General features: G+C 45.5%; 2 protein-coding genes across 4 annotated transcripts in view; one reads left to right on the top strand and one right to left on the bottom strand.

The window, feature by feature from the left end:
- LOC141964795 (uncharacterized) overlaps nucleotides 1-14,092 on the top strand; it is a 31,790-nt gene extending 17,698 nt beyond the window's left edge. Inside the window, exons 12-16 of the mRNA XM_074915546.1 lie at nucleotides 2,326-2,383; nucleotides 3,958-4,013; nucleotides 5,368-5,566; nucleotides 7,521-7,679; nucleotides 11,454-14,092. Coding sequence (XP_074771647.1) covers nucleotides 2,326-2,383; nucleotides 3,958-4,013; nucleotides 5,368-5,566; nucleotides 7,521-7,679; nucleotides 11,454-11,586 — 605 coding nt within the window. The 3' untranslated portion in view covers nucleotides 11,587-14,092. The remainder of the gene's footprint in view (nucleotides 1-2,325; nucleotides 2,384-3,957; nucleotides 4,014-5,367; nucleotides 5,567-7,520; nucleotides 7,680-11,453) is intronic.
- A 109-nt stretch (nucleotides 14,093-14,201) lies between these two features.
- The window catches only part of LOC141964794 (ligand of Numb protein X 2-like), a 30,812-nt gene continuing 17,209 nt past the window's right edge, over nucleotides 14,202-27,804 (bottom strand). For 2 of the 3 annotated variants that reach the window (XM_074915542.1, XM_074915543.1), the window contains exons 4-10: nucleotides 27,350-27,546; nucleotides 25,633-26,001; nucleotides 23,123-23,308; nucleotides 21,878-22,052; nucleotides 21,498-21,708; nucleotides 18,972-19,130; nucleotides 15,015-17,766 (exon numbers count right to left, since the gene is read on the bottom strand). In XM_074915542.1, coding sequence (XP_074771643.1) covers nucleotides 17,631-17,766; nucleotides 18,972-19,130; nucleotides 21,498-21,708; nucleotides 21,878-22,052; nucleotides 23,123-23,308; nucleotides 25,633-26,001; nucleotides 27,350-27,546 — 1,433 coding nt within the window. In that variant the 3' untranslated portion in view covers nucleotides 15,015-17,630. The other variant, XM_074915545.1, reaches the window with a different exon arrangement.

Raw genomic sequence — 27,804 nt, 5'->3', positions numbered from 1 at the left:
CTTATCTTATATTCTGGACCTAAATAATAATCTGTAAGTCTTCTTAATACTCTCTTGTTTTTTCTGAAGACCAATCTAGAAAGTGAAATGGAGAACTTCAGATGGCAAAAGCCACTTAGATTTGAAATGGTTTAGTTCTTGTTACGGCATTTGCACAGCAAAAGTCTGAGTGACAAATTGCTGCGTTGTATAGGAATTTGGAGTGTGAAACTGAGCAGAACAAATGCAATTTCCATCAGAAGCCTTTGCTCCCTGGTGCGCAGAAGAGATGGTGAATACTAATAAAAAAATGTAACAACTAACCTTGTGCTTAAGTTAAGAACCCCACTAATTCAGAGCTACTGTAAAACTAAGTTTCCTCTAGCTGTAATGTTTTTTTTTCTACTGGACATTTTGCCTAGTCCAGGAAAAACAAATTTAGCTGTTTGTCCATTCAAAGTGATAGTTCTGAGGGGATGCCATACATCTGAAAATCCAAGGCTGATGGTGACTGGGTGTATGCAGTCAGGCTGTTCCCTCTGTATTACATTTGATTCACGTACTTGCAAAAGGTCTGCACCCAAAGGACTTTGGAGTTGATGTGCTTGTCCTCACTATGTGTCAGACATGTTGGACTTGATTGGCAGCTTTTGTATCCGTGCTTTTGTATTCATGCTCTGCCTTGGGCTTTCCAAGTGGAAATATGGAAAACTACACTAAATGGGTTGTCCCTCGTACTGAGAAAATTCCTGTATTTGTAAAATGTCAATTTTCTTACTCATTTCAATGTACATTAATACTACAGAGCTGGTTTTCATTGTTGTACTAGAAGGAACCTGCTCATAATAAGCTTGGCTTTAAAAGAACTATATTGTAGTGAAACTGGATGCAAATTGGTCTTGACTGTAGACATTGCAGTACCCAGTTGCTAGTCAAGTGCATTTAGATTAAAGTTGTTTGGGAAGGGTGAGGTCTCCAAAAGGGCCAGGCTGTGGCAAAGAACTTCCACTTCAGGTAACTGGGTTGGAAAGGGAGATGAGGGAGAATACCTGCTAATTATGGTGGTGATGATGATGATCCACCACCACTAGAGTTAGTTCCTTATAACAGTAGTACTTTGAAGTACTTGCACTTGGTGAGCGATTGAAATGCTCGAGGCATTGCATTTTGTTGGAAGATCTTAGCAAAAGGATGGGGGGGAGGGAAGCATCTGAAAGTGAAATGTGCCCCCCAACTTGTTAGCAGCATAGATCTCTGCTAGGTTAGCTGGAGACTTCAGGCTACCTCTTTTTACAGGGAGATGCTTCTAGGGAGAGGTTCTCCTGACCCATTTTAGGTGTTCACAGTAAAAGGTGATGAATTGTCCCACAGTTTCATTGACTATGCTGGCTCAGTCTCCATTGACTTGAAAAGGAACCTGGAGCTGCTAGCTTCAATGTAAATGACAGCAGTTAGTCAGATGACTCAGAGCCTTTGTACAAGTACAGTTTGCTCCCTTTTTTGTTTAATAATAAACAGAAGTTTTTATGCAAAGTCAAGCCAATGGGTGGTTAGTCTGTTCTTGTTGGCATTAGTAATTGCCTATAGAAGTAGTAGTTTCTTGTAGTTGTGGAGACAAGTTTGAGAAGTTCCCTTAGGAGCAGTCAGCACGTCCCTCTCGCTTTCAAATTGATTAAGGTTGAAGACTTTGGCTTCCAAGCTTATGTCACTTTTAGAAGTGGCCTTCATAAACTTATGCTTAATTCTGCCTTCTTGAAGATACCGCCCTGTGATTTTTGTATAATAACTCTTCATGTGTTTGACATTGGGCCCATTTTAAAGTGTCAGACCTTTCAGACAACTCTCGGCATCATTGGTGCTATGTCTTTTCCTGATTTTTACATGTATATGTGCTCAGAAAATTGACTTTCTTCAAAAACAAACAAAACCAGGTAAATTCTGTTACGTACTTTGCAAGAGACGAAGTTCCTCATTTTAATTAATGTAGCAATAAAACCTTTGCTGTAGTTGCAATGTGTCTGTGTCCCAAGAACCAGGCTTTCTTTGTTTTCCACATAATGGTAAGCGTTAATGTTTACTACTTAATAAATCTTGCATTTAAAATGAATAAGCCAAGATAGAAGGTAGTTCTTCCTTTATTTTTCTTTCCATACCCCTACAGAACTAACACTGCTGTAGGGCTTTGGTAGGAGATACAACCCTGAAGGAAAATTATTCCATTTCAAAGAGGGCCTTGTTTGGAGTAAAAAGGTGCTTTAAGTGCGTTTAACTGTAAACAGCAATGAAGTCTTGTTCCCTCATGGCAAACTGTGAGATCTTTGTGATGACTTGCACTTCTGTCTCTAGGGTTGTTCCCGCCTCCTCTGGCACCACCACCAGCTCTCCTCATTCCAACCTTGGATGGGTAAGACTGCACCTGGCCTGAGCCATTGGTACAGCTCCCCTGTAGAGAGTGGGGGAGGAGAATAGGTCTAAAATTAATGGCAGTAGTTCTTAGTCTGGTCTTGGATCAGGGTGAGGGGGTGAGAGCAACGTCTGTAGTGAATGGCTGGATGGTTGTACTCAGAGAGTTGCAGTCAACAGCTCGATGTCCAAGTGCCGTTCCTCAGGGGCTGGTGTTAGGACCAGTGCTGTTTAACATCTTTCTTGGTGACATGGACAGTGGGGTCGAGGCACACTCAGCAAGTTCACCGACTACACCAAGCTGTGTGGTGCAGTCACATGCTGGAGGGAAGGGATGTGCCATCCACAGGGACCTGGACAGGCAGGACCATGCAAACCTTATGGAGTTCAACAAGCCCAAGTGCAAGGTCCTGCCCATGAGTCGGGGCAATCCCAAGCACAAATCCAGGCTTGTGGATTGAGAGCAGCCCTGCGGAGAAGGACTTGGGGGTATTGGTGGATGGAAACCTGACTGAGCCAGCAATGTGCGCTCACAGCCCAGAAAGCCAACCGTGTCCTGGGCTGCATCCAGAGCAGTGTGGCCAGCAGGGCGAGGGAGGGGATTCTCCCCCTCTGCTCTGCTCTTGTGAGACCCCACCTGCAGTGCTGTGTCCAGCTCTGGGACCCCCAACATCAGAAGGACATGGACCTGCTCAAGCAGATCCAGAGGAGGCCACGGAGATGATCGGGGGCTGGAGCACCTCCCCTGTGAGGACAGGCTGAGAGAGTTGGGGGTGTTCAGAAGAGAAGGCTCTGGGGAGACCTTATAGTGGCCTTCCAGTACTTAAAGGGGGCCTACAGGAAAGATGGGGAGGGACACTTAATTAGGGGGTGTAGGGATAGGATGAGAGGTAATAGTTTACACTGACAGAGGGCAGATTTAGATTAGATGTAAGGAAGGAATTCTTCCCTGTGAGGGTGGTGAGGCCCTGGCACAGGCTGCCCAGAGAAGCTGTGGCTGCCCCCTCCCTGGCAGTGTCCAAGGCCAGGTTGGACGGGGCTTGGAGCAACCTGGGCTGGTGGAAGGTGTCCCTGCCCATGGCAGGGGGGTGGAACTAGGTGATCTTTAAGGTCCCTTCCAACCTAAACCATTCTGTGAATCCTTTGTGCATTTATCATGATGTGTCGTTCATGACACAGGAAGAAGTCAATAAAATCTAGGCATGTGCTTAGGTCTAGTTCAGAGTAGCTGATAGAATGTTACATTACTCCAGATATTTTCTGTAAAGATTGTCCAGGTACTTTGTAAGCCCTGGGTATTGCCCAGGTAGCCTGCCTGATATACCGAAAGGAGGGATAAAGCAGGGCAAGCACTTTAGTTACAGCTGTCTCAGAAGCTGTGGCAAAGCAACTGCACCTTTACGCATTTCTGATAGGTTGCAGTGTAAAGTGAAGGAGATCCACTGAAATGACTGGTTTCCCATGAGGATGTTGTACATACCTTCAGAAAAAAATCGGGTAAACTTGCAGCACAGACATACCTGCAAGGGCTCACTGATGTTAGTAACTTGCATCCTTTTCTCTCTCTCTCCAAAGCCAACCGGCCAGCTACAATAACAGGCAGCCTCCTCCATTTGGTTACAACTCTGCAGGTGAGCACTGAGGATAACAAACCGTCAAACTGCTTATATCTGTTTTCAGGTATTTGGTAGTTTAGGCTTTTCTTAAGCTGGATGGACATCATGCTTGAATTAACTTTATGGTCTTGCTTGTGCCGCAAACCATCCCAGTCACTAGACACATGTGCTGAGTTTGACTGCACCATAAGGTGCTTGGAAAGTTGAATGTTTTGCAGCAGTGGTGAATGCAATTTTGTAGTTGCATGCTAAGCCTCAGATCACTGTTTTCAGTGCAGGTTCTCAGCAACAGAGGAGCTTCCCCGTGTTCCTCAGCAACACGCTCTTGTGCTTGTTGGCACACACACTTGCTCACACTCTTCCCCCACCTTCAGCTTTGCATCTCCTCCCTGAGCTCTCTAATGCCCTCCTCTCCCACTTTATCATCTTTGCATGTGCCTGTAGGCAGGCATTTGTCTCTTTTTGTTTTGTAACAGAAGAGGCAGTGCCAGAATTTCGGTGGATTTCCTTCCCTGTTGCAGCCCTGCCAGCAATGCCCATGATCTCTCCCATTTCCTTAGTGACCAGCACTTGGAGTGGCACCTCCTGGCTGTGCTGAGCTGGGTCACAGGCAGCACCACACTGTCACCTCTGCAGGAGATGGTTGGAGGAGTGGGCAGTGTGAGGCCTTGCCAAGAAACGGGAGCCTGAAGCACTGTTGTATGTGCAGTTTTTCAGCAGCTGGTGCTGCTTTGGGGTATGACCTCACTGGTCCAGCTGGGCAGGCCCCAGCAGGCCAGCGTCTGGATGGGGAAGCACTGGTAGCTCATCAGGTGGCATCCTTCATTAATAGCTGGTGCCCCTGACCCTCCCCACGTGCCACCTCTTAGGTGAGAAGGTACCTGGTGACAAGTGAGACCTTGTAAGGGTGAGCCTAGAGCTGACTAAGCTCAGCTGGCTCAGCAGCAGGAGAGGGTGTCTCAGCATCGCAGGCACCTTGGCCTTCTAAGTCAGGATGTCTGGGAGGGGTGGATTGAAACTTTTCTCAGTGGAGACCTTGTAGCCTGCCCTGTATATAGCAGGTCCTACAGAGAGCAGGAGTTGGGGGAATGCATAGTCCTTGCAGTAATGTGCTGTGTAAGGGGCTGTGGAGATTTTTCAGCAACATCTGTAAATACCTGGTCTTGCATGCATCTTCCTCAGGGAAGAGGTGTTCACATGTTCTTGGCAAACTCCTGAAAGTAAAAAGAGAGTGGGGCCAGGCTGAAGCTGGGCCCTTGTGGTCTCCTTGGATTCAGCTGTATCTCCAGAGGGTGTCTTTGGAAAGGGAGCAACAGAGATGCTGCTGTTAATGCTTCAGATGAACAAGGATTCTGCTCTCTCACTGCAGATTCAGGTTTCATCAGCTACCCACCCATCTCCACATCCCACACGCCCTGGGTGACGACGGTGGACAAAGGCACAAGCAGTTCCAGCAGCAGCCATTGGGAATACTCCGGCTCGAGACGCGAGAGGGAGCGTGAGCGTGAGCGGGAACGGGAGAGGGAGAGGGACAGAGACCGCACTCCGACCACTAGCGAATACAACAAGTGAGTGCTTCCCAGTACGGAGCTCTGGCCTTGCTCTGGAGCGCAAGAAGGTCAAGGTCTAGGATTACAGATTTATACCAGTTTTGTAATTTTCTGAAATGTCTGGGAAAGAGATACTTTGGATCAATCACTAGAGGACAGACTAAGAGCCAATGTCACTGGCTGATTTCCTGTGTCTGTGTTTTGTTTAAATCCAGCAGAACCAGTTAGGCTTGCTCTCCCACCTGTAATGTGAGGCCAGTAGATGACATAGCCCCTCTTTCTTTACTAGATATTTCACATCTCTGTGTGAAACATTGGCCATAGAAGCTACTGCTTCTTGTTTCTAAATGTAACTGTTAGATCAAAGGAAAAACCACCCCTGCTTTACTCAGTTCTCCTGTAGAGGCTTTCAGGGCCAAGGAGTGCTGTTCACCAGGAGTCAACCATGAAATGTTAAGCCTTAACCAGGTGTTTCTGCAAGCAGCACTGGAGACAACCACCCACCTTGGTGAGAGCCGGTGTGATCTCTGGCAAGGCAGTACTGGGAATGCTCGGGGAAAGAAGACTTTCAGTCTCCCAGTGCTGGTCTGGAGAGCTAAAATGAAAGCTAGGCTGCAAAGCCTCTTTCTACACTCATCACTTTTTTGTTCTGTCACAGGCAGTGTCAGTGTTTTACAAGCTTCAGGCTCAGAAATAGCAATAGTAATTCAGAACATGATCAGAATGTGCATTCCTGGCAGAGAGGTGCTGCCTGCCAGGGAACTTCATGGCCCATGGGGTGAGCAAGTAGGGCAACACTTTTTTTTCCCCCTCTTCTTTTCCCGTTTTCCCGTTACAAGCTTGTGGGCACTGTGGGTGGAAAGAGGAGGAATCGAACAGAGACAAATGTGCTACAGTTTGAAGAGCTCAGACTCCTACACTTCTTGAGCAGGTTCATGCCACAGCTAAGTCCTGTGATCAGCACTCCTGAGCACATTGTTAGCATTTCTGGGTGCTTTCGAGCATGCTGACCTCTAAGATCGTGTTTGCCAAAGCAGGGCAGGTAACCGTGTGCAGTGGAGTCCTTTGGAGCACTCCCAGGTGATTGATACTGGACATTTATTTCTCTAGCTTATTTCTGTGAGTGTTAGCACAATGTTTCAGACCTCCTTTCACTCACAGTCTGAATATTGTTTCCCACAGTGGGATTTGTCAACCCTCTAGATTTTGGCTTTTAGAATTTTCATGGGAACTATGAGATGTAGACGGAAGGGGAGTGTGGGATGTATCTGAATTTGGGGTACATCGTGCACACTCCTGTACGTGGATTGAATGAGGTGCCTTGAGCAGGTGGATAGGTACAGGCAGAAAGACCACATCAGCTATACTCACAATTTGAATTTTTGAGCTCATGGGGAATAAAATAGTCCCTTAGTCTAACTCACAAAAGAATTACAGGTTATCTGGGTCAACAGTGTTGTGAGGTAAAACCCAGCACCATGGGAAGCAGAATGGTAAGAGGAGCATGTTTCTGTTGTTTTTGAACAGGGTAGCCAAATGTCTTGGGCATATTCCAGAAGGATTGTGAGGGCAAAAGCCCTGAGATGTTGGCTGCGTGCCTGCTGCTAAGGTACTCCCTTGGAAAATCTAGAGAACAAATTTTGTAAATCCTTTGCCTTGAGAGGCCAGAAGAAAACCATGATACTCAACTGTTTGGGCTTATGAGCTAGGCGATAGGCAAATGGAGAAAGTTATTTCACTGTGGTTAGAAACTGGGATTGGGTTGCAGCTTGGGTTCAGTAATCAGCAGCAGCTTATTGTTACAGGTTTTTTTCAGAAGCATCACAACAAATACCTCAGCCTGTTGGTAGAGTAAGAGGTGGCATATTTTGTTGGTGAGGATGGGATTCTACAGTCCTGTAAACATGGCTCCTGACTTTCAAGTCCACGGGGGGTGTGTTCCTCTGCCTCACTTCTTCTTTCATTTCTTAAGCGATGATGAACGATACCGCTACTACAGCCGAGAGCGCAGCTATGACTTTGAGCGTGACTACCGCCGGAGTCGAGATCGCAGCAGGGAGCGAGAGGATCGTCACCGAGAGCGCAGGCACAGAGACAAAGAGGAGAGCAGCAAGCATAAGTCTTCAAGACGGTAAGAACTGGCTGAGGTTGAACTGGGCTGTTGATGGGAACACACCTTAGCAGCAGACAAGAAGTCTGATGCTCTCAGAGTGACCTGTCACCCTGGGTCATGCTGGCTTCCTGTGACCTGCCAACACCCTGAGACATGATGCCCAGGCAAGAGGAAGCAGTCTCGGGCACGTACCTGGGCAGGAGGCAGAGCTGTCTGTAACAGGGAGAGGAGACCTTGGTGCTTGTACCTTCTCAGTAAGGCCCCTCCTGGCAGGATGTCGAATCACTGACAACAACATGGCGGCACTGGTTGACAAAGGAGAGGTTAACCTGGGCTAAACATCACATCTGAACAGCATAGCTCCCACTGTTAGAAAGGACACACAAAGTAAATGCAAAGCCATAACAGAAGCATCAGCTTTCAGTAGTTCGTGTTCTCATGCAGAAGAGAAGAGCTTGCTTCAGCGTGGAATTGGAAATTACCTCTTGGAGCAGGAGGCTGAGCACTGTATGGTCAGGGCTCTGCACCCCGTGCTTCTGATAGGGAGGTCAGTGATGATCTGGACAAAGGTGAAACACTTTTGGAGCAGAGCGGGATGTCTTAAAATCCCAGCTTTTCTGGAAAAAATGTATTTGCTACAGATGATCTTCCTGTGAGAACATTCTTCTAGCAAAGTCTGGTCTCTGGTGTGAGGCAATGCTCTGTTGGTGTGTCAGCTCACATCCTGGCAATGACTTGAGCAGACTTGCTCTTTGTTTTTTGTGCTTCAACTTCCTTCTTTTAGATTAAATTAATATCAGCTCTGTTGGCAATTACCCTTATTTTGAAATTTATATCAGAAAAACTCTTACATAGTGACTGGAGGCAAAAGGCTGTTCTTATCCTTAAGGAGATGAATAAGTTTTCAAGGAAGGACTGACTGCTGAAGGCTTGGAAAGAACTGTAATCAAAATTGGATACAAAGCAAATTGAAGCTGAGCTGATACTAGACTAATGAGCCAAGAGCTTTAAGGGTTATTTCTCAGCTTCCTCTGCTCAGAATTGAAATCTAGTGTGAGATACCTGACTGCCTGAACAGGATGGAATTCACCACATCAGTGTCAGAATCTGCTTGAGATCTCAATTTACAGAACAGGGCTGTAGCATGAGCTGGGAATGAGGGGACTTCTCAGCTCCTCAAACCACACACAGATGCTCTGTCTTGCTCAGAGTGATAGGATGGGGAGTGTTTGTTACCTAAGGCAAATGGAGGAATATTTTATTTAAGGGCATTTCAAGTGCATATCAGGGTCCCTGGTTGAGGCACTTTGAGATTTGAGCCTGTTTAAGGCATTTGCAGGAAGATGAAAGGGTTTTCTTGTAGTTTCCAGTTTACTGCAAATTGACCAGTCTGAAGGAAATTGCTGATGCTTGTTTAAATATTAAAGGACAGTCACATTGTTCAAGCATAAACCACTGTCATGTTGCTCTCCACAAGGTGGCTGAAGATGTGTTGAGGAGAGGCAGGAGCCTTTTTTTATCTTTTTTTTTTTCCCCCCCCATTTTAATGACTATGAAACCATTTATTAAACAAGTCAGAAAATTACTTGAAGCTGGGAGCTTTTCAGCCAGGGCTTCAGTGGTTCAGCCAGTTAGGTGTCTCTGCTGGTAGACTGGTATTCAAGCCGTGGTAAGAATTTGTCTCTACACCTGACTCTCCCCACTCGTGGGGCTGTGTGTCTGTACTGTGTAGCCATACATGTTCCTGTGACAAATTTATCTACTTTTTCCTGTACTCTGTACTCTGTTTTAATTCTGCCACCTTCACACCAAGATCAGCTCTAGAGAGCTCACTTGGTTTTCAACCTGTGAGGAGAAATAATTGCATGTTTGAGAAGCAGCAGAAACTCTCCTCCCAGGAGGGGCCAAGAACCAGAGTGGGCAAAACCAGAGCTCCCAACTTCCCACTTTCCCTGATGGAGACAGAGGCTGATCTTGGGGCATGGGGGTTGTCAGGCACGTGGTGCAGCTGGCTGTGGTCAGCAGCGCTGGGCTCGGAGCCATGCACAACTTAGAGTTACTTCTGGCTGGGATTTCTCCCACATCACAGACAACCTGTATGAATGTCCACAGCTATCCAGCTGCATCTGGAAAACAATTCTGGTTAGGAGATAGAGGAGTTTTAAAGCACAAAGCTAGTGCCAGGTCATTTATGTGTAAGCAGAAGTAGAAACAGGATCTGTATCCCATTAGGGATGTTCTCTAGCTACACTGATCCCTTTCTTACCTCTAGTCCAGGGATTTCCCCAGGATGTTCAGAGGAGTGAAAGTTTCAAACACCTCTCAGATTAGGACTGTTGTTTCTCTCAGCAGCCTCAGTGCTTCACAGTGAAGCTTGAGATGTGTCAAAATTGTTACAGCTCCCTTAGGAGTAGGAAAGACACGAGATACTGCTTCTAAAAACTATACAAAAATTATTCTGACAGCAGTCTGTCCACTATGGCTTGATGTCCAAATGGAGAGCAGTGACGAGTGCCATTCCTTAGGGGCTGCTGTTAGGACCAGTGCTGTTTAACATCTTTGTTGGTGACACGGACAGTAGGGTTGAGGCACCCTCAGCAAGTTCATAACTACACCAAGCTGTGTGGTGCAGCTGACACACTGGAGGGAAGAGATGTGCCATCCACAGGGACCTGGACAGGCTGGAGAGGTGGGACCGTGCAAACCTTACGGAGTTCAACAAGGCCAAGGGCAAGGTCCTGCCCATGGGCCGGGGCAATCCCAGCACAAATCCAGGCTGGGCGAGGAGTGGATTGAGAGCAGCCCTGAGGAGAAGGACTTGGGGGTATTGGTGGATGGAAAATTGACTGTGAGCCAGCAATGTGCGCTCACAGCCCAGAAAGGCAACCGTGTCCTGGGCTGCATCCAGAGCAGTGTGGGCAGCAGGGTGAGGGAGGGGATTCTCTCCTTCTGCTCTTGTGAGACCCACCCCCTGCAGTGCTGTGTCCAGCTCTGGGACCCCCAACATCAGAAGGACAGGGACCTGCTCAAGTGGGTCCAGTGGAGGCCACGAAGATGATCAGGGGCTGGAGCACCTCCCCTGTGAGGACAGGCTGAGAGAGTTGGGGGTGTTCAGCTGGAGAAGAGAAGGCTCCGGGGAGACCTTAGAGCGGCCTCCCAGTGCTTAAAGGGGCTACAGGAAAGGTGGGGAGGGACTCTGCATCAGGGGGTGTAGGGATAGGATGAGGGGGGTAACAGCTTTAAACTGACAGAGGGTAGATTTAGATTAGATGTAAGGAAGGAATTCTTCCCTGTGAGGGTGGTGAGGCCCTGGCACAGGCTGCCCAGAGAAGCTGTGGCTGCCCCCTCCCTGGCAGGGTTCAAGGCCAGGTTGGATGGGACTTGGAGCAACCTGGGCTGGTGGAAGGTGTCCCTGCCCATGGCAGGGGGGTGGGACTGGATGATCTTTATGGTCCCTTCCATCCCAAACCCTTCTATGACTCTCTGAGATTCTGTACTGTGTTGCCTGCCTAGACCATGTGCTGATGCAGCGTGTGGTGTAAAGCACCATCTCCAGCAGTTTGCGTAACCTGCCCTTGGTTCAGCCACATGTGATATCAGATTGTCCCAAATAAACATGACGGAGCCTTTCAGTGGCACCATGATGCCCTCAGCACCTCTGATATGTCTCCTGTTTATTTGAGATCAAAGCGCCCTGTCCCCGTGCATGCTGCATTTGGGTCTCTTCTGTGGTGGAGCTGTGCTGATGCAGGCTCTAATGTAATTTCTTCTCCCCCTTCTTCCCCACCACAGCAAGCAACATGAGAGTGAGGAGGGGGAGAGCCATCGGCGTCACAAGCACAAAAAGAACAAGCGTAGCAAAGAGGAGAAGGAGGCCAGTGAAGATGGCGCCCAGGAGGGAGAGGAGCAGGATGCCAAGGAGTGACTCAGGCCCACTGTCAGCCCTCAGGAGGAACTCGCTCCTTTTGAACCAGCGTGGCATTGGTGATGTTTTGGTTTGGGGGTTTGATTTTTTTTTTTTTTTTTTCCCTTCCCCCCAAGAGAAGAGAGGCTGACTCTGGGTGAGCAGTGAAGCATGTTGCAGTGGTTTGAGAGCTGAGGCTTCACATGCGGTTAAAACTTCTTTTTTTTGGATACAAGACAAAATACAGCAGTACTAGTATACAAAGCACTGAGCTACTCTACTCATAAACATCCCTAGGGAGAACTTTGTTGTATCAGATCCTATGGTTTCTGATGGAAGATGGCTTCAGCTGAAACTAACGCATTTAGGTAATAGTTTTTGTTTATTTTTTGTCATCATCATTCCTTTTTGAAAACTAGGACAGTAAGTGCAACTTGAAATTTATTGTCCAAAGAAAAGTGTGATTTAGACCCTGAGAGCCAGCTTAGAGTCTGGCTTCTAGTAGTGAAAAGTCTCATCCCCAAATAAATTTCTTTATAGCTACAAAAATATCTTCCGATTTCTCTGTGGCCAGCCGGGCAGCATGTGAGGAAGAACTGCTTTTACTGGTGGGTCACAAGATCCCGCTTTGGTCTGACAGCTTTGAGAAGTGTTGTGTGTGTGTACACAGGGTGTGCAAAGACTTTAAACCTAGCTTTTTTTTTCCCTCCGTTGCAAAAATAGTTCTGTCATGTATTACACCTCTAAGTGGGAAATCAACGGAAGACTCATAGCAAGAGCATGAATGTCTCTTTAGTTTTGACTAACTCTTTTTTTTTTTTTTTTTTAAACTAAGAGTTGACCTGAATAATTTAGCTCAGTAGAGAATGTGAAGTCCCATCTAGCAGTTTGCCCTCATGGGGTTGGCTTATTTCTATTTGGTTATCACAACACTCCTGTGCAACGCATTCCTTCCCCCTAGAGCTCAAAATAAATTCAGTCAAATTCCAAAGTTTGTTTGGACTTAGTATTGGTTGCAGAGGGTGACAACAGAGATGGTTCTGGGTGGGAAGAACAGGGGAACTAATTTTGAGGGGGTTTGGTATGTCTAGTACTTAGGATACTGCATTTCTGTTCATGTAAGTCCACAAGTCTCATTTTTAAGTATTTTCACTACTTTGACTTTGTTATTTAAAACTGTCTTAAATCTTTTCCCTAAAATAATATGGTTCTGAAATGTTATGTTCTTTTTCTTTTGTATTGTAATCTTGCGAGTCTGAATGTCATGTGAAGCTTAGAACAAACCTTAGAGCCTTGAGCCAGTGTAGCACTATGATAATATTTTATATGCTATGACAGTGCATTTGATGAGTCGTTAACTGCAAATCCTGTGGGGAGAAGAAAAAAGTGAGGGGTTTTGTTTGTTTTTTGTTTTTAATGCAGCTTTTTAAACATGCTTTCAGATCATGGGAAATGTGTATGCAGCGGGGAGGTGTGTGCACTGAACCAGAGTTCAAGGGCAGAGCCTGGATCAGGCTTTCAAGTCTTCCTCCCTCTGCAGCCCTGTCAGAGCTGTGGTAGGACGCAGCATTTAGGAACAGGGCACGGCTCCGTGGCTGCCCCGTTGGGCACCAGCCGAGGGCAGCGGTGCCTTGCCAAGAGGTGAGCTGCACCAGCCCCGGCTCCTGGCGTGGGGTCAGGGCAGTGGGTTTCAGCCGTGATTACCTGATGGCTTTCAGGAACTTGGGGTGAACTTGCTTTTATCCAGTTGTGGTATGGTGTGGGCGGAAGGGAAATCAAACCAGAACTGGTGAGAAGGATGCAGGAGCGCTTGGTACGGGCACCCTGGAAACGCCTGTCTGCAGCGCAGCGACAGGTGTGCCTGCCCTCCATGTCCAGCACACGTGGGAGCGTCAGGGGGGAGAGGGGCCAAGCATCTTCCCTGTGCCTCCACGAAGAGCCTGTATTCTGTAATTCTGAAATCTGATTTGTTTTTTTCCTAGAACATGAACTCTGAAATGGCTAGGGCAGCTGGCACCAAGGGGAAGGCCAGGCAGTGCCCCCAGACCAGACTGAGCTAGTTTTTGCCTCTCTTGAATCAGGGGGAAATGCTGGCAATAGAGTTTTATGCTAAGCTAGGTCTCGGGTTTGGCCCCCAGTCCATATTTCTTCCATTTTTTGCATGCTAAGATGTACATGGTGCCTGTCCATGGGTGGATAGAGCTGTTCTACATCCACTCCTCCAGTCTCTTGCTCTGTTTATGAAGGTGACAGTAGCTATTCAACCTGTAAATAGGTGTAATTAATGGTGATCACATCCAGTCCACAGCACTCTGCACTGGGCTTGCTGATGGGGGTGAGGGGATGGAGCATCTTGTACTGACAAGGCAGTGCTACAACTTCCTCTTGTGGTTTTTGAATGTTTTTACAGATGGACCCAAGTACTTTACTGATGTTAGCAGGCTTATGTTGCCAGAAGCAGCTGTGAATTTAAGGAAAATAGTTTGAAATGGTTTTATTTTTATGAAATAAATAGAGGTGAAATGTTTGCCTTTAATGTATTAGGGAAGTCTAAAGTTGGGGCTTTGGAAATAACCTTTACTTGCATCAGGTAACTACTGCAGGTTTCATGATCATGTTCCCTGAAGATACAGAATGGTGACTAACAACTCTCAGAAAAGAGGCCAGTCCTTGGCTGGTGGCATCAAGACTTGTTCCGGAGCAAAGCTGGAGATGAGAGATGGGCTCGTGTGTTACTGAGTGCAGAATGCCCCAGGTGCTGAGTAGTGCTGCAAGGGCAAGCATCACGGCCAGGGAGAAGCGCTTGCACAAGCCTTATTACAAAAGTGCCAGCCAGCTTCATGTGGAGAGAAGGTGTAAGGCAGCTTGGGGAACTGGGGCAGGTCCTGCAGCTCCCAACAGTATGAAACAGGCACAACGTGAAGGAGGAGAGAAGCTCACTCCATGACAGTGGTGCAGCATATTGTTAATGGCAATGATGTCTTTCTCCCAGACCCTCGGAGGCTGCCCTTCCCCTCAGGGCTGTTCTGCAGCAGCAATCACACCAAAAGCTAAGCCAGCCCCCAGCCTGGGCATGCAGGTCCTCTGGGAGCGGCAGACCCAGCCTTGCCGCGTAGTTGCTGAGCTGTGCAGCACACTGAATCAGGGAGTTAAGCCTCATTAAATAAAGCTTTATTTATTCCCTGGGTTAGGCTTTACAGTCCAGTCAATTCTGAGCCCCACAGGCACTAGTGGGCTGCAGGCAGGGGCACAGCTGAGGGAAAGGGTACATGTGATTTACTTTTGTTCAGGTTTTTTTCCCAGTCCCAGCTACAGGATAGTCCAACTCCTTTCCTGGGAACAGCAGAAGACTATTACACTTGTCTCCTGCCTCACAAGGTCAGTTTCTTGGTGAAGTGTCTCTTGTTGAGGCGACCTATTCTGGGGGCATTAACTGATACACTGGAAAGAAAGGTTAAAAAAAAACAAAACACGTATAATCCATGTTTTTCAGTAATATTACAATAATTTATAAAGGCATCAAAATAAATTCAACATCTATTAACAAGCTGATCTTGGAAACAATACATAAATTACCAGGACATTTTGATGAAGTTGAAGGCACCTTGAAACGCAATGGAGTAATAGTAAAAATCATGCTGCCTTCTGCAGCATCCTCTTCACTTAAACTGTCTGACCACCAGCTGCATGGCTTTTTCCTACTGTACTTTATACTACTCAGCAGGAATTGCCTTCTCTCTATCTACATAAATATTTACTGTTCCATACCAGGCACAGATTCTGCACATTGATTGGAAAGAGACAAAAATTGCTTCAGGTTTTTCTGTGTCAGACAGAGGTCGAGTGACCAGTTCTCCACAGGCAGCTTTCTGACTTTTAAATTATTTTGCTCTCAGCATGCAGTAGGAACAACAGGAAAAAAAGGTCCCAGAGCCCAGCTGGCCACAGTGTTCTTGCTGTCCAAGTCCTCAGCAGTATTTATCAACCAACCAAAGGGGCCACACTGTGTGCCAGGGAAGTTTTTGTGACGATTGGATTCTAAACTATTTCTGTGTAATAGACTCTGATAACAGGCCCTGCTCTATACTGCCTTAAGCTAACAGCCAAAGGAAGAGAAGTCACTCTGTATGCAAACAAGTGTGTCATGTAACAAGGAACAATTCTGCTCTGCAGTAATAGCTAATTATGAAGTAGCCAGCCCTAAAATGATGATGGGCAGTTGCCTGCAGGGAATTAAACATTCATCCTAGGTAGCATTTTTACAGGGGAGAGAAACTCCTTTGAGTCTTACAGTCTGAGCTGGCCCCATAAAGGGCACAGCAGAAACAGCAGAAGAGTAAAGATCTTGATCAGTGTGACCTGATTGGGAACGGTCCGTTATTTCTACTGCTGATTAACAGCCTCCTAAAAAAGGAGGGAATTGTTTGCAGGTAGGAACTTCACAAATCAACCTGCCTTGGTTTCAGTTGTTTTATTCTGAATTTTAACTATGCAGTGGATTTGAACTGAAGCCAGACCTGGCCCACTGACCTTCTGGAGGTAGCCTGTTTTCTACGGTTGGTACAACATGGCCAAGACAGACAGCCAACGAGGCTCACCCTGAGCCAGTGCAGTGAGAGTTTGCTCCTGCTGCAAGAGGGACATGAACAGAACTGCAGGAGCTCCTCTCACCTCCCTGACAGTACAGGGACAGCCTCCTCCCCCCTGCCTTAACTCTGCATCTGATCACTGGGAAACTGATAAAAGTAAGACAGCAGCCTGGGACAGAGGTTTCTTGAAACAAGCCTGTTTACTTAATCATCTACCTTCTGTAGGAAAAGCTGGCCATTTTGCCAAGTCATAAAATCAGGGAAACCAGGTTGAGGAAAGGGATGAAAATTAAGCAAATTCCTTATCTCTGGCTACTGTGATGAATGCACTCAACTCCTTACCCAAACTAGCGGTAGTCTGGTAAATGCTGCAGAGGAACAAAGTTGTGGGTACAAAGAGTCCCATTTATACCTTTTCCATCACTTGTAATTTACTGCAAGCCAGCCACTCTGTTCCATAAATGTGAGAGCCTTTGAGCTCTTCCTGGTAAGCATCCTGGCTGCAGCAGTGATCTCCCCTAGAGCTGGGACACTTTTCACCAACAGCAGATCTTTGGTAAGCGACCAACATCACATGTAACTTTATAGTACAGTAAATTTGTGCAGTGAGCAAACCTTGCCCTTGAACTTTCTTAAAGTTGCACTTCTACAACGTATTTCAATGAAGCCACTTTTGCTGATACCGTTGATGGCAGTTTTTTAAGCAGTCTAAATCGCCCATTTGTGTCAAACTGGTGTAGTCAGCAGAATCTTAAATCAGGATTCACAACAAATTGGCATATTTGGCAGGATTCATGATAGCTGCCTGGTGGTAGGACCTTCATACAGGTCACCACAGCTCCACCATGCTAACATAGCATCAATTCACCTGTCAGCTGAGACAATTTTTTTTTCATGTATGAACACCTTAATTAGGTTTCAGTAGCCTGAAAATATCAAGACTAGGGGCTATAGGAACTGCTTAATTGGGTCCCCATCCTTACAGTTTTATTTGTGGCTTTTAAAAGTCCATATAACATGGCTCAATGTCCAAGAACTGCAGTCAGAGATAAGCAGCAGGACTGTCTTAAACTAGCAGGGGAAATCGGACACTCATGTCTGTTTTAACCTGTTCAAAATCTTATATGGAAAGCAGAGCTCTGAAATGGAGGAAAGTGCCTCAAAGGCAATTTGTAGAGAAACACTGAGAAAAAGAGCTTTCTCTGCAACACCAATCCTACAGCGCTTTAATGTGCCCAGGAAGCTACAACAACTGTTTGCATTAACTGTTACTTTGAATCCAAGAACCAGATTTGTTGATAACCTCAGCACAGTAAAGAAATAATCTCTGCAAAAATGAGGGCAAAAGTCTTCCATGGTGATACAGTGTGTAGCAGGAGTTCAGCATTCCCTTGATTTATCTGTGACACATTTAGCTTTGGGTGACGGCCAGCTGCTACCCGATACCTGAAACTGTTGTGGGTTTTGTTTGAGCTTTCACACGAGGCTTCCTGGCCAGGACACCACAGTCAGCGTGACTTTGTTCCTTTGCTCCTTCAGCATTGGGATTAGTTCTGAGTTGCTCATTCCTATTGCTGGCACTCCATTTACTGCCACTATTTCATCTCCACACCTAATCAGAAGACAGGAAACATGCTTGTCAGGACTTAACAATAATGAATTAATTAACACTGCACCCTAGGACCCCCAAGGTCATCTAGCCCACCTTAAGACAAGACCATCAATTCCTTGTTGAAACAACATTTTCACTTTCGAGTCAAAGAGCTCAAGGGAAAAGGAGGACACTGCTGGTACTTGAGTGACACAGCAGTGAAAGTCACCAAAAGCGTGACCAGCTGGCCAGTCAACAGAGGGAGGGAAAAAGATAACAGAAAACAAATCTGGCTGATAAAGACACTCGTCACCAAGGTCACTCCTACAGCTACTTGACTAGCACTTGCTCAGGTGAAGTGCTCAATGAGGCAGAAGCAAGCTGGCACATTGTAGCTCAATAAAACTGAGGTTTGAGAGTCCTACTTGACCTACCCGTTCCATGGCAGTGTGGTGCTGAAGCCAGCCAGCTCCCTTCCTTTGGCTGGGTGGGAAGACACGGCTGTCCTAGCACTCACCTAGCAACCCATCTGACCCCAGTCCTCCCACCAAGGCTCACTCAGCTCTGGTCTTTCACACCATTCTCAAGGGAGCAAAGCGCAGCTCCCTACACCATAACGATGTCCCCTGCAAGACAGCAGCCTCACTTCTCTCTTTTACAGTACTGCGCTTGCAGCCCACTGCACGTGTGCTGAGAAGCCAGCTCTGTTGCTTCCCAGAGAGAACACCATAAGAGTTCTGTGGGGTCCTCCAGCTCCACTACTCACTCCTCCACTCGCCCTGATTACTGACAAACAAGGCAGCAAAGCTCCGCTTCAGTTTCCAGCACAGAAGGGCTCCCATTGCTTCCACTGGGCTACTTTTCCTAATCCAGGAGATTCTATACTCTAGAACCTCCAAGATTCACCTCAAACATCCTCTTTCTACTTTCATCTAATTACTCAATTAAAACCTTTACAGCCTTTTAAAACAGAACTGTTAATTCCTTTTAGTTGCACCTTTATAGAGAAACCAAAACGCTCATTAATACAAGACTTAGTTTGTTACAACTGTGCTAACTATTAACTGCACAAAGGAGTGTCTAAGAATTAGAAGTCATTAACTTTTAGCTCAGCTAGCTAAAAGGGTGAAAGACAGACAGCTCCTCATTAAAACAGTGCAGTGACACAAGTATTGATAGTGGGTTTGATACAAACACCAGAGACCCGCAGGGCAGCTTGTACATACTTCAGTTTCCTGTCTCGGAAGGCAGGAGTCCCGGGCACTATGGTTTTGATGAAGAATGGCTGGTTTCCTTTGCTTTCCTCAAAGCCTCCAACAATGCTGAAGCCCCAGCTTTCCAGGTTACCTTTACTGAGGACGATATCTTGACAGCAGTGAAGGTAGCTGTGAAGACAAGGACAGTCAAAACCAGAGAAAGCTTACGAGTGTGTTTCAAGGAAAACTGCCTGACCAATATTAGTTTTCCCTTGTAGAAAGCACAGCTATGTAACAGCCTTATATTTGTTTTCTTTCTCTAAGGATTTGAGGTAATGCCTTTGCAGGGCATGTTACAAGGATAATTCTCAAATCTGAAGATGCCTGTCCTTTAGCAATCTTTTCTCAGTATTGTCAGTGCTAGTTGCAGTTAACAGAAAATTACCATTCTCTAAAGGGGTTTGTGACCTGAAAGATTCATGAATAACTTCCTGAATTCTACTCATGAACAGGCACAGTACTAAGTGACAAAACCAGATAAATCGTGAACAGCAGTTACACCCATGCAATTAATGAGATTCCAGCTCTTTTTATTCCATCTGTATACTACACGTTTGGTACAATGAAGGCATTCAGCAGCTCTGTATCACTGATGGAAAGCAAACATAGGAGGTATGGCAGCCTTTCTTCTACTAACCACCACATCGGAGTATGACAGGTCTGTGCTGCAGGAACGGTGCCCAGGATTGCTGTGCACAGTGGACTCCTCAGAGGGAGATCACGGATCGCTGTTTCTGAACAGCAGCCATGAGGTACCTGTCGGTAAGGCTGGGGCATGCTGCGGTGCTAGGGCTGCCTTGGAGAGGGTGATCTGTAAGTCCTAACAGCACCTGCTCCTTGAGTTTGTAGCACAGAGACACACAAAGCCTTTGCGAGGCGTCTCAGAAGGTGTGGCAGGAGCACAGGCAAGCAGCCGTGTGTGCTGGCTCACAGTCAGGTTACATTCTGGCACGGAGGCACTGCCAGAGCTACACTGTGTGAAACTGCCGCTGATCACCCCACTGAGGTATTCCAGCAGCTAAACTTTTCCTAATAAACGTTTTTGCCTGAAGGGCTTTGCTTGAGCAGTTTGCAGATGAGTTTCAGATTTCAAAAGCCTTCTCCATTAACTTCTCACTGGGAGAAATATCCAATTATCTACTTTCAAACTGTAATTTACTTTTGTAGGAGTTCTTCACACATAAATGCTGGAAGATCCAGCTCTAGCTTACTGATGCCTCCATGGTTTTCTTCTGCTAGTACCTATCACACAAGTGTAGAAACACGGCTATGAGAAGTTTATGTGGCAGGTAGTGCAAGTAAGTAGCCCAGAGAGCAACAGTGGTAGGCACTGTGCCAGCACAGAATAATATTAGACATTCTCCAAGACTTGGAAAAGGCTGATTGCTTAGAAACCAGTTTTCCATATGAGAAAGGAAGATGTGTAATGTGCATCTGAGGGTTTGTACTCAGGCCTGGGCTGTCCAGGTGCAGCTCAGGGCCTGCACAAAACAGACAGGCCGATGCCCTGGGAGAGCAGAGGAAGTGGGTAGGATGGTGCTGAGTACAAGCCAAGTTACAGTCACTCGAGACACAAAAGCTACCTTCCTTGGGCTGTTTTGTTTAGCATTTACAGGCTACTAAGTAACACAAGAGAAACGTAGCAGAGGCTTTGTTAGTATTTCTTTCAGATGCCTCAAGAAACAAGGCTGTAAATAATCTGGGCTTCCCACAGAAGGGTTTGGCTTTGTTCCACGTGCATCTCCCGCACGATCCTCCTCCAGTCAGCTGGAATGACAACAGACTCTCAGAGCTGAATGTATTTTTATGAAACTGCAAGAGTGAGCAAACCAGAGGTTCACCTCTTCAGGACGGAGAGAAATTCAAGCTTTCAAAGCCCTAAACCTGTCAGCTGGAACTTACCATGTTGTTGCTAAAATCTGTGCTGTCTATGGTCCAAAGCTTTGCATCAGGAAAACTCAACTATTCAGAATCATTTCTGCTTCATGCTAAAGATGACACAATCATGGCAGCCAAAAAGAATTAGACTGAAAGAATGCCTGCCCCCGAGATGATCAGATTAGAAACTATAAAATAGCACAGGTAGCTGTTGGCTCCTATTATATGGTCCAGAAAAGAGTGATTTCAGCATATATTTTAACAGGGACTGTGTCTATGTTGACTGTATGTCAACTCAGTGCCTCAAATGACAGAATCTATACTTCCTATTTTCTGTGTTAGTTCCCTTGGGAAAAAGGGTTTTCAGGAACTTCTGAAATACGGTTACTGTCCAACAGAAGTAGGGGAATGATGGGTCACACCATAAAAAGCAGTGGAAGTTTCTCATGCTTTCATTATACTGTGATCTCGTTGGCAAGGCTTTTCACTGCCTTAGAGCTATATGAGAATCCAAATAATGCTTCCAAGTCAACCACCAAAGAAATTAACTTCTAGTGTTTGAGTGAAAGTCAACTCGCTAACTGAACAGACCTCTATACAGTCACCGAACAAATGTACCTGGGCAATCCAAGCCATGTGATCCAGAGGGGAGACCAGCTGAATCCTTGCTCCTTGATGTCCAGAGATGGCTCTGTCGAGTTCAATGAAAGGATTTCCAAGGCTTTCAGTATGACTGAGTGGGAAGCTGCATTAGATTTCAGTGCTGAGACAGCTTCATAGTAGTTCAGATGGGTCAAGTCAATGCCATTTATGCTCAGAAGTACATCTCCTGTTGATTAAATAAGATAGGATTATTACAGACCTTTCGCTATGGAGGCCATTGCTGCCTCAAGGTCTCATGTGGAACCCTGTTTCCAGCCTCACTTTAGTGTCCAAGTCCAACTTTCACTGAAAACCCCCCAGTTCCTAAAGAATCAAGGATCTAAGAGACTTCTTACCTCGCTTGATTCTGCCATCCCTGAAGAGGCATCCGATGGGCTGCACACTTGTTACATATATAGGGAGCTTGTTTTTGTTATCCCTTCCACCTCCAATTGTTATTCCTAACGATTCCTTTGGTTCCTTTTTTATTGCAACTGTCTTTTCATGACTTGCATATCCCTGAGGTAAATCCTACAAAGTAATGACAGTACAAAATGCAGCTTCACTAATGCAATTAACATGAGAAGCACACATCTGGAAGAAAATAACATCTTGTATCTTTAATCCAGAACATTTCAGCAGTGTTGCTGGATGGCAAAGTCATCTTCTCAGGTACTTGCTCTGGGGAGAAATACTATCCTGTATTTCCAGAGTGATACCACCACAGCTCTCCTAGCAATCCCACATTCATTTGCTGTCGAGAGATGCTCACTCTAAGGAGAACAATTTTGCACTGAGGAACAAGCCACGAACTAATTTCAAGGCTATTTGTATCAAGGAGTCAAACTCTCTCTGACTACTACTAAAACTAAAAGCACACATTATAGCATGTGCTGTAGAAACAAGATGTAAATTATATGCTAGGATTTAAATCAAGGAACCACACTCCAGCCGTTTATGACAGATACTTACTGAACTCCAGAGACATTTAAACACAGAAGTCCAAGCAGTTGTAGCAAGTTTTCTTACTCAAATGGAAGTTCTAAACAGAGTAAATCTCTGTACAACAGACCAGCAAATCTCCTCTTGCTCATACTGTTTCTTAGAACATGCAAATGGATGGCACATCCAACACTGAAGTCACTCAAGCCCCAGGAGCACTACAGTGTAATTTATGTAGTTTCTCTTACCATAACCCCTCTAGCTCCACACCAGCAGCACACCTGAGTGTCATGATGCAATACTGTGAACGTGTTGTGCTTGATGGATGTCAAGAAGCAGGTCCCAAGCTTCTCAACTCCCATAGTAAATTTCCCCTTGCCCTTTCCTGACATGAAAGGATTAAACACTGGTTCTGCATTAACATTAGAGACATCTGAAGAAATCTGGACATGTTTTTCCCCTAAAAAGTATGTTTCCAAGTAGATGACAAATGTATGGTTCTCCATACTAAAAGCCACAGACCTGCTGCTTTTTAATAGCTCAAGAAGAAATAGAACTGCTGATCAGACTTGTATGATAAATTGCCATCACAGAGCAATCATAATAGATCTGCTAGAACAAGAATAACCTGTGCTTTTGCCATTATCTACAAAATTTACCTTCTGGTAGTTAGATTTCCGTCTATAGTGATTCTGCTCTAATCGTCTCCGGTGGTGCACCGGGCTTCCTCCATTGCTGCTGCTGCTGCTGCTGCTGTTATTCGATGTGCTGCCATCTTCTACCGTGTCCGACAGCTGTACGCCTGGCTGCCTCAAGATGACAAAGTTCACTTTTGATTCAGTGTTCTGCCAGGAGAAACAACAAGAGTGTAAATAAAATAGACAGATAGAAAAATAAATTAGAAACCCTGTCATTTTCTTGGGGAGGGAGAAGGGTTGGCATCAGTTTCTACAAAGGGTCTGAAACAAAACTATGCAACAGGATGCAGTGGTTTTTTGTGGAGAGCCACAGAATCCATGGTAAGAAGGAATTAGCAAATGTTAGAAGGAAGAGGAGTAGACGCAGGCTTCACTCATGCCTCCCTCCCCCACAGATGCCAAGCAAGAGAAAGTAGAAACGGATAATTAATTGCTCCACTTCAGTACAAATAACCAAAATAGCATGTTTTGCTGCGATACAGAATGAACAGGGCTTGAACACTGACTGGTCCACACAATGGATGACCATGATACGAGCACTGGATGCTTTTTCTTTTATTGTAAAGAAACTTGTTAAATCTCTTTCCCTCGCAGCTTATGTACCACGTCCATTGTTCAACATCTCCCACCCATTTTTTTCCCAGAGTACCTGACGACATGACCTTTTGTCTAAGATTGCTGCCAATTAAACACTTAACCAGCTGTATGTCTGGCCTTGGCAGAATTACAGGGAAAGTATTCACTATTGTTACTGCTTTTCTAATTTGGTTTGTTCTTTCAGATAATTTGACAAAACCTTATTGTGAAGGACTCCATTGGGGTAAGGCGTAAGTGCTTACTCGGGGCATTTCCTGCAATGGAGGAGAGAAGTACAGTTGCCACTCTGACTCTGTGACATGGGACCCTGTTTCTCTGGTGCTGCAGCACCCTGGCAGCAGTGAATTCCCAGACCCTGGAAGAGGGGCTGCATCAGATGGCTTGGGTATTCTCTTTTTAAACTCTTATAGGGGAGTTTTGCTTTCTGAAACAGAATTTGAAGGGTTTGCCTCCAAAATCACTTCAGATAGTGCAGTTTTTTCCAGACAAGCTGGCATGCATCCATGTCTTTATAAAATATATCATAAATATCACATCCTAAGATGGGGATTTGCCCTCCCCTTCAACCAGGAGTACCAGATTATGTACAGTATGTGCATATATATACACATATATATAGCTGTAAATGGTACTTTACAATACGGGTAGAAGGACTCTTTTCTGCAAATGATTTGCAATTAAAATTACATTTAACCAAGCATTTGAATTAGCCCTCAGAAGAACAGATAATGTTTGGAAGACTGTCAAAGTTTTACACAAATGTCACTTCAAAAGGAATTCAATCCCCAAACCTAATGAAGCTGGTTCTTAGACTTTGGTTACTAATTTCAGTGGGATCAAGGAAGAGTTCCCCATATGGGAATTACGTTCGCACATTACAACAGAAATACAGCAGCACCTGTGGGATGCAAACAAAATTCTAAGAGGCCACAGAATGGAATCACTTATATAACATTGAAAAGAATCTCAGTACTGAAGCTCTGCCCTTCCTCTTCTTTTCTCCCATGCCACTGCACTCCTCTGCTGATTACCAGGAAGAGAACTGGCTCCCTCTCACTGCTGACCTCAGATCCTTTCCGGGATATAAACAGTATGTGATGAGATGTATTGTGTCAGGATCTTTAGATAAAAACAGAAACTGGAGGTCATCACCTAGGGAGATAAAGAATTTAAACTGATGTGCATGGTATCTGCTGCACATGTAGCAATCCTTAATCCTTAACCAAAATTCCTTGCCCACTCCTTTCACCAAAACATTTGGCATGCTGCAACAGAAACGCATACCTATTGTACAGGGAAGGACCACCTCCCTACTACCCATTTACTATTTTAGAATGTTTTTAGCCCGAGGTGCCTCATGGTGTTTTTTAGACTCCCTTCCCAAGTACAGGTAAAATCAGGAGGGCTCTAGATCAGTCAAAAGGGTTCTGTTGTGTTCTGCCAGCCTATCACATCTCCCGAACACCTTCAGTTTGACTGTTTGAAGCATGAGAGGTTGTCCTAATCTCTCCTTGTCTCTGCTGCATGCATCTACACAGTGCATACAAATATTCATTCGGCAAGGGAGGCTCCAAACACCACACCACAAAGGAGATCCAGTTGCCTGAGCTGAATTAAAGTGCTATGAGCAACTGCCTCACTTCAGACTTGTCAGTGATGACTCACGATGGATTCCCACTCTTCGTGTTTATCTTCATTTGGAAGTGGTGCTTCCCACACATCCGCAGAAAGGTCACTTTCCCAAAGAGATATTTCAGGGAACGCAGTTTGCTCTAGTGTGTCCTATTAGCCCTTGGGTCAGAGCAGGAGCCCTGCCATCAACGCAGACAGCTGCAGAGTCATTAGCCATACAATCTCACCATGTCATAAATTACCTGGATTATCTGCGCAGCAGCCTCAGGTGTTCCTTGCCTCAAATCCTGGCCATTTATTGACAGGACTCTGTCATTCCGACTCAGTTTTCCATTTTTGGCTGCCAAACCTCCCTCTAACAGATCTAGAATAAAAATCCCTGCCTCATCTGTCTTCCTGATCAGTTTGATTCCCAAGGGTTCGGATCGGTCTCTCTTTATCAAGGTAACATGGATCACTTCCCGATTTGTAGCAGAAGCAGAATCCTGCTGTGCAGTCTTATTGGAAAAACCCTTCTCCTGCAGGACCATGAGGTGGAGAACAGGACCTGGGTGGCGCAGGAAGGAGACAGCTTGGCAGTGAGTCACACTGCTGATGTTGACGCCATTCACCTAGAAAGACAAACAAACCAGAGTCACTAATCAGAACCTACCTAATTTAGGCACTGTCCACAGTGCGGAACATCACAGAGTTTGAGACAGGATGTACAACTCCCTGTGCAATGTCGTGACTGAAGCAGCTGCTTCTGATGCACATTAGAGAGCCGGGTTTTCTAAAAAAGAATGCAGAAGAAAGCAGATGAAATTAGACCATATTTGATGGTGAATAGCTAAGGACAGGGACAAGACAGGACAACTGACATAACTAACAAATTTGAAACTGCAAAATATTAAATCATTACATCCATCCCCTGGCAATGCAGAACTGCTTTCCCTGAACTTCCAGCATTCAATACACACTTGGAGAAGACTCAAATTGGAGACTACCCATCCTCACTTTTAAGTTGAAGAGTGGTCCATAGTCTACAAGCTTCTGGAATCATCAGTCTAATCATGGTTTTACCATGGTAACTCTGAGAAGCTACTTTTTGCTTTGTCTACTGTCACATAAAGACACTGTGCAGTCTTCTTTTAGGATGCCAACAGGGCTACTAAGTGTGGGGACCTGCCCAATTTACAGCCCAGCCAAGACTGAGACATGTACAATTCAACTTGGATAAAACAGAAGTTACTCTATTGGTCTAAGAAACCAATTCAGAGATCCTACCAGCCACTTGTACATGTGGGGCTACAGCTAGTTCTTACTGAAGTTCACAGTCCAAGAGGGTAAGTAGGTCTTTATGGCTTGTCAAATGATGGAGCAGCCATAGCCGGGAGGTGCTAACAGTTGTGGCCACATGTAGCCTCCACTGCTGCATACAAGCTTCTGGCCCCTTGATTAGCCCACTGCCACGCAGCGTGATTAATCCAGAAACTGAATCTGGCCGTGGGTCAGCATGGTATGAGGTTGGTGCTCTTTAATACTCACAATACATATCTGATACCTACTTCAAATTGTAAGGTCTTAAACTCTGGACCTGCCATTGAGAATATGCAGCTTAAGCAACATAGTAGAGCAAGCAATTATAATACTTCCTAACTAGAGCACCATCCTTTGGAGAAAAATGGTGCCACTGGGTGAAATTTATCAGATAGAAATCTTTTTTAATTTATCCAAAATGGTCTAAATTTCAAAAAGCTATTAAAAAAATGCAAGGTAAGTATGAGTACAACTGCTAGGAACCTCAGAAGCCTGCTTCTGGGCCCCAGCAGATACACAGCACGACTGACACACAAGTCTGATCAGTGCTTTTAAACCCTCAGCTGTAGAGCTGTCCCAGTTTTTCTAAACAACTCTCCTCCCCCAGCCCTCATCTCAAGTCAAGAGAAGCAATGGGACTACCAGTGGGGTGTTACATACCTCAAGAATATGGTCCCCAGGTGCTATTCTTCCATCTGCAGCAATGACAGAATCCCGCAAGACTTCCTGAACAACGATGTTTCCTAGAGGGGTGTCTTTACCCCCAACTATCCTCATTCCCAGCTCCTCCTCTGGGTCTTCTCGATGAATTTCAATTGTGGTTGTCTCAGCCACAAGACTCGTTCTCTGAGGAAGGTCTGATTGTAGAAATTGAAGAGAAAAAACAATATAGTAATAGAATTTTCCTTCACAGAGCACCACAGGATTTGTAACACTGGCAGATCATCTCCAAAGTGGTTCTGGAGGGAAAGCAGCTATCAGGAGAGGGAACAATAGGTCAGATTAAAAACCTTAAAGGCCCCCAGAAGGTTTCCAATCTCCTAGTTTATGGCAAATTTACAGTCTTTCATTATTATTTCTTGAGTTTTATTAAAGGGCATTCAGTATGTTTCACT

Source organism: Athene noctua, chromosome 11, assembly GCF_965140245.1.
Source record: "Athene noctua chromosome 11, bAthNoc1.hap1.1, whole genome shotgun sequence".
NCBI lineage: Eukaryota > Metazoa > Chordata > Aves > Strigiformes > Strigidae > Athene > Athene noctua.
Note: the sequence above shows the minus strand (reverse complement) of the source record. Positions and strands in the feature narration are given on the sequence as shown.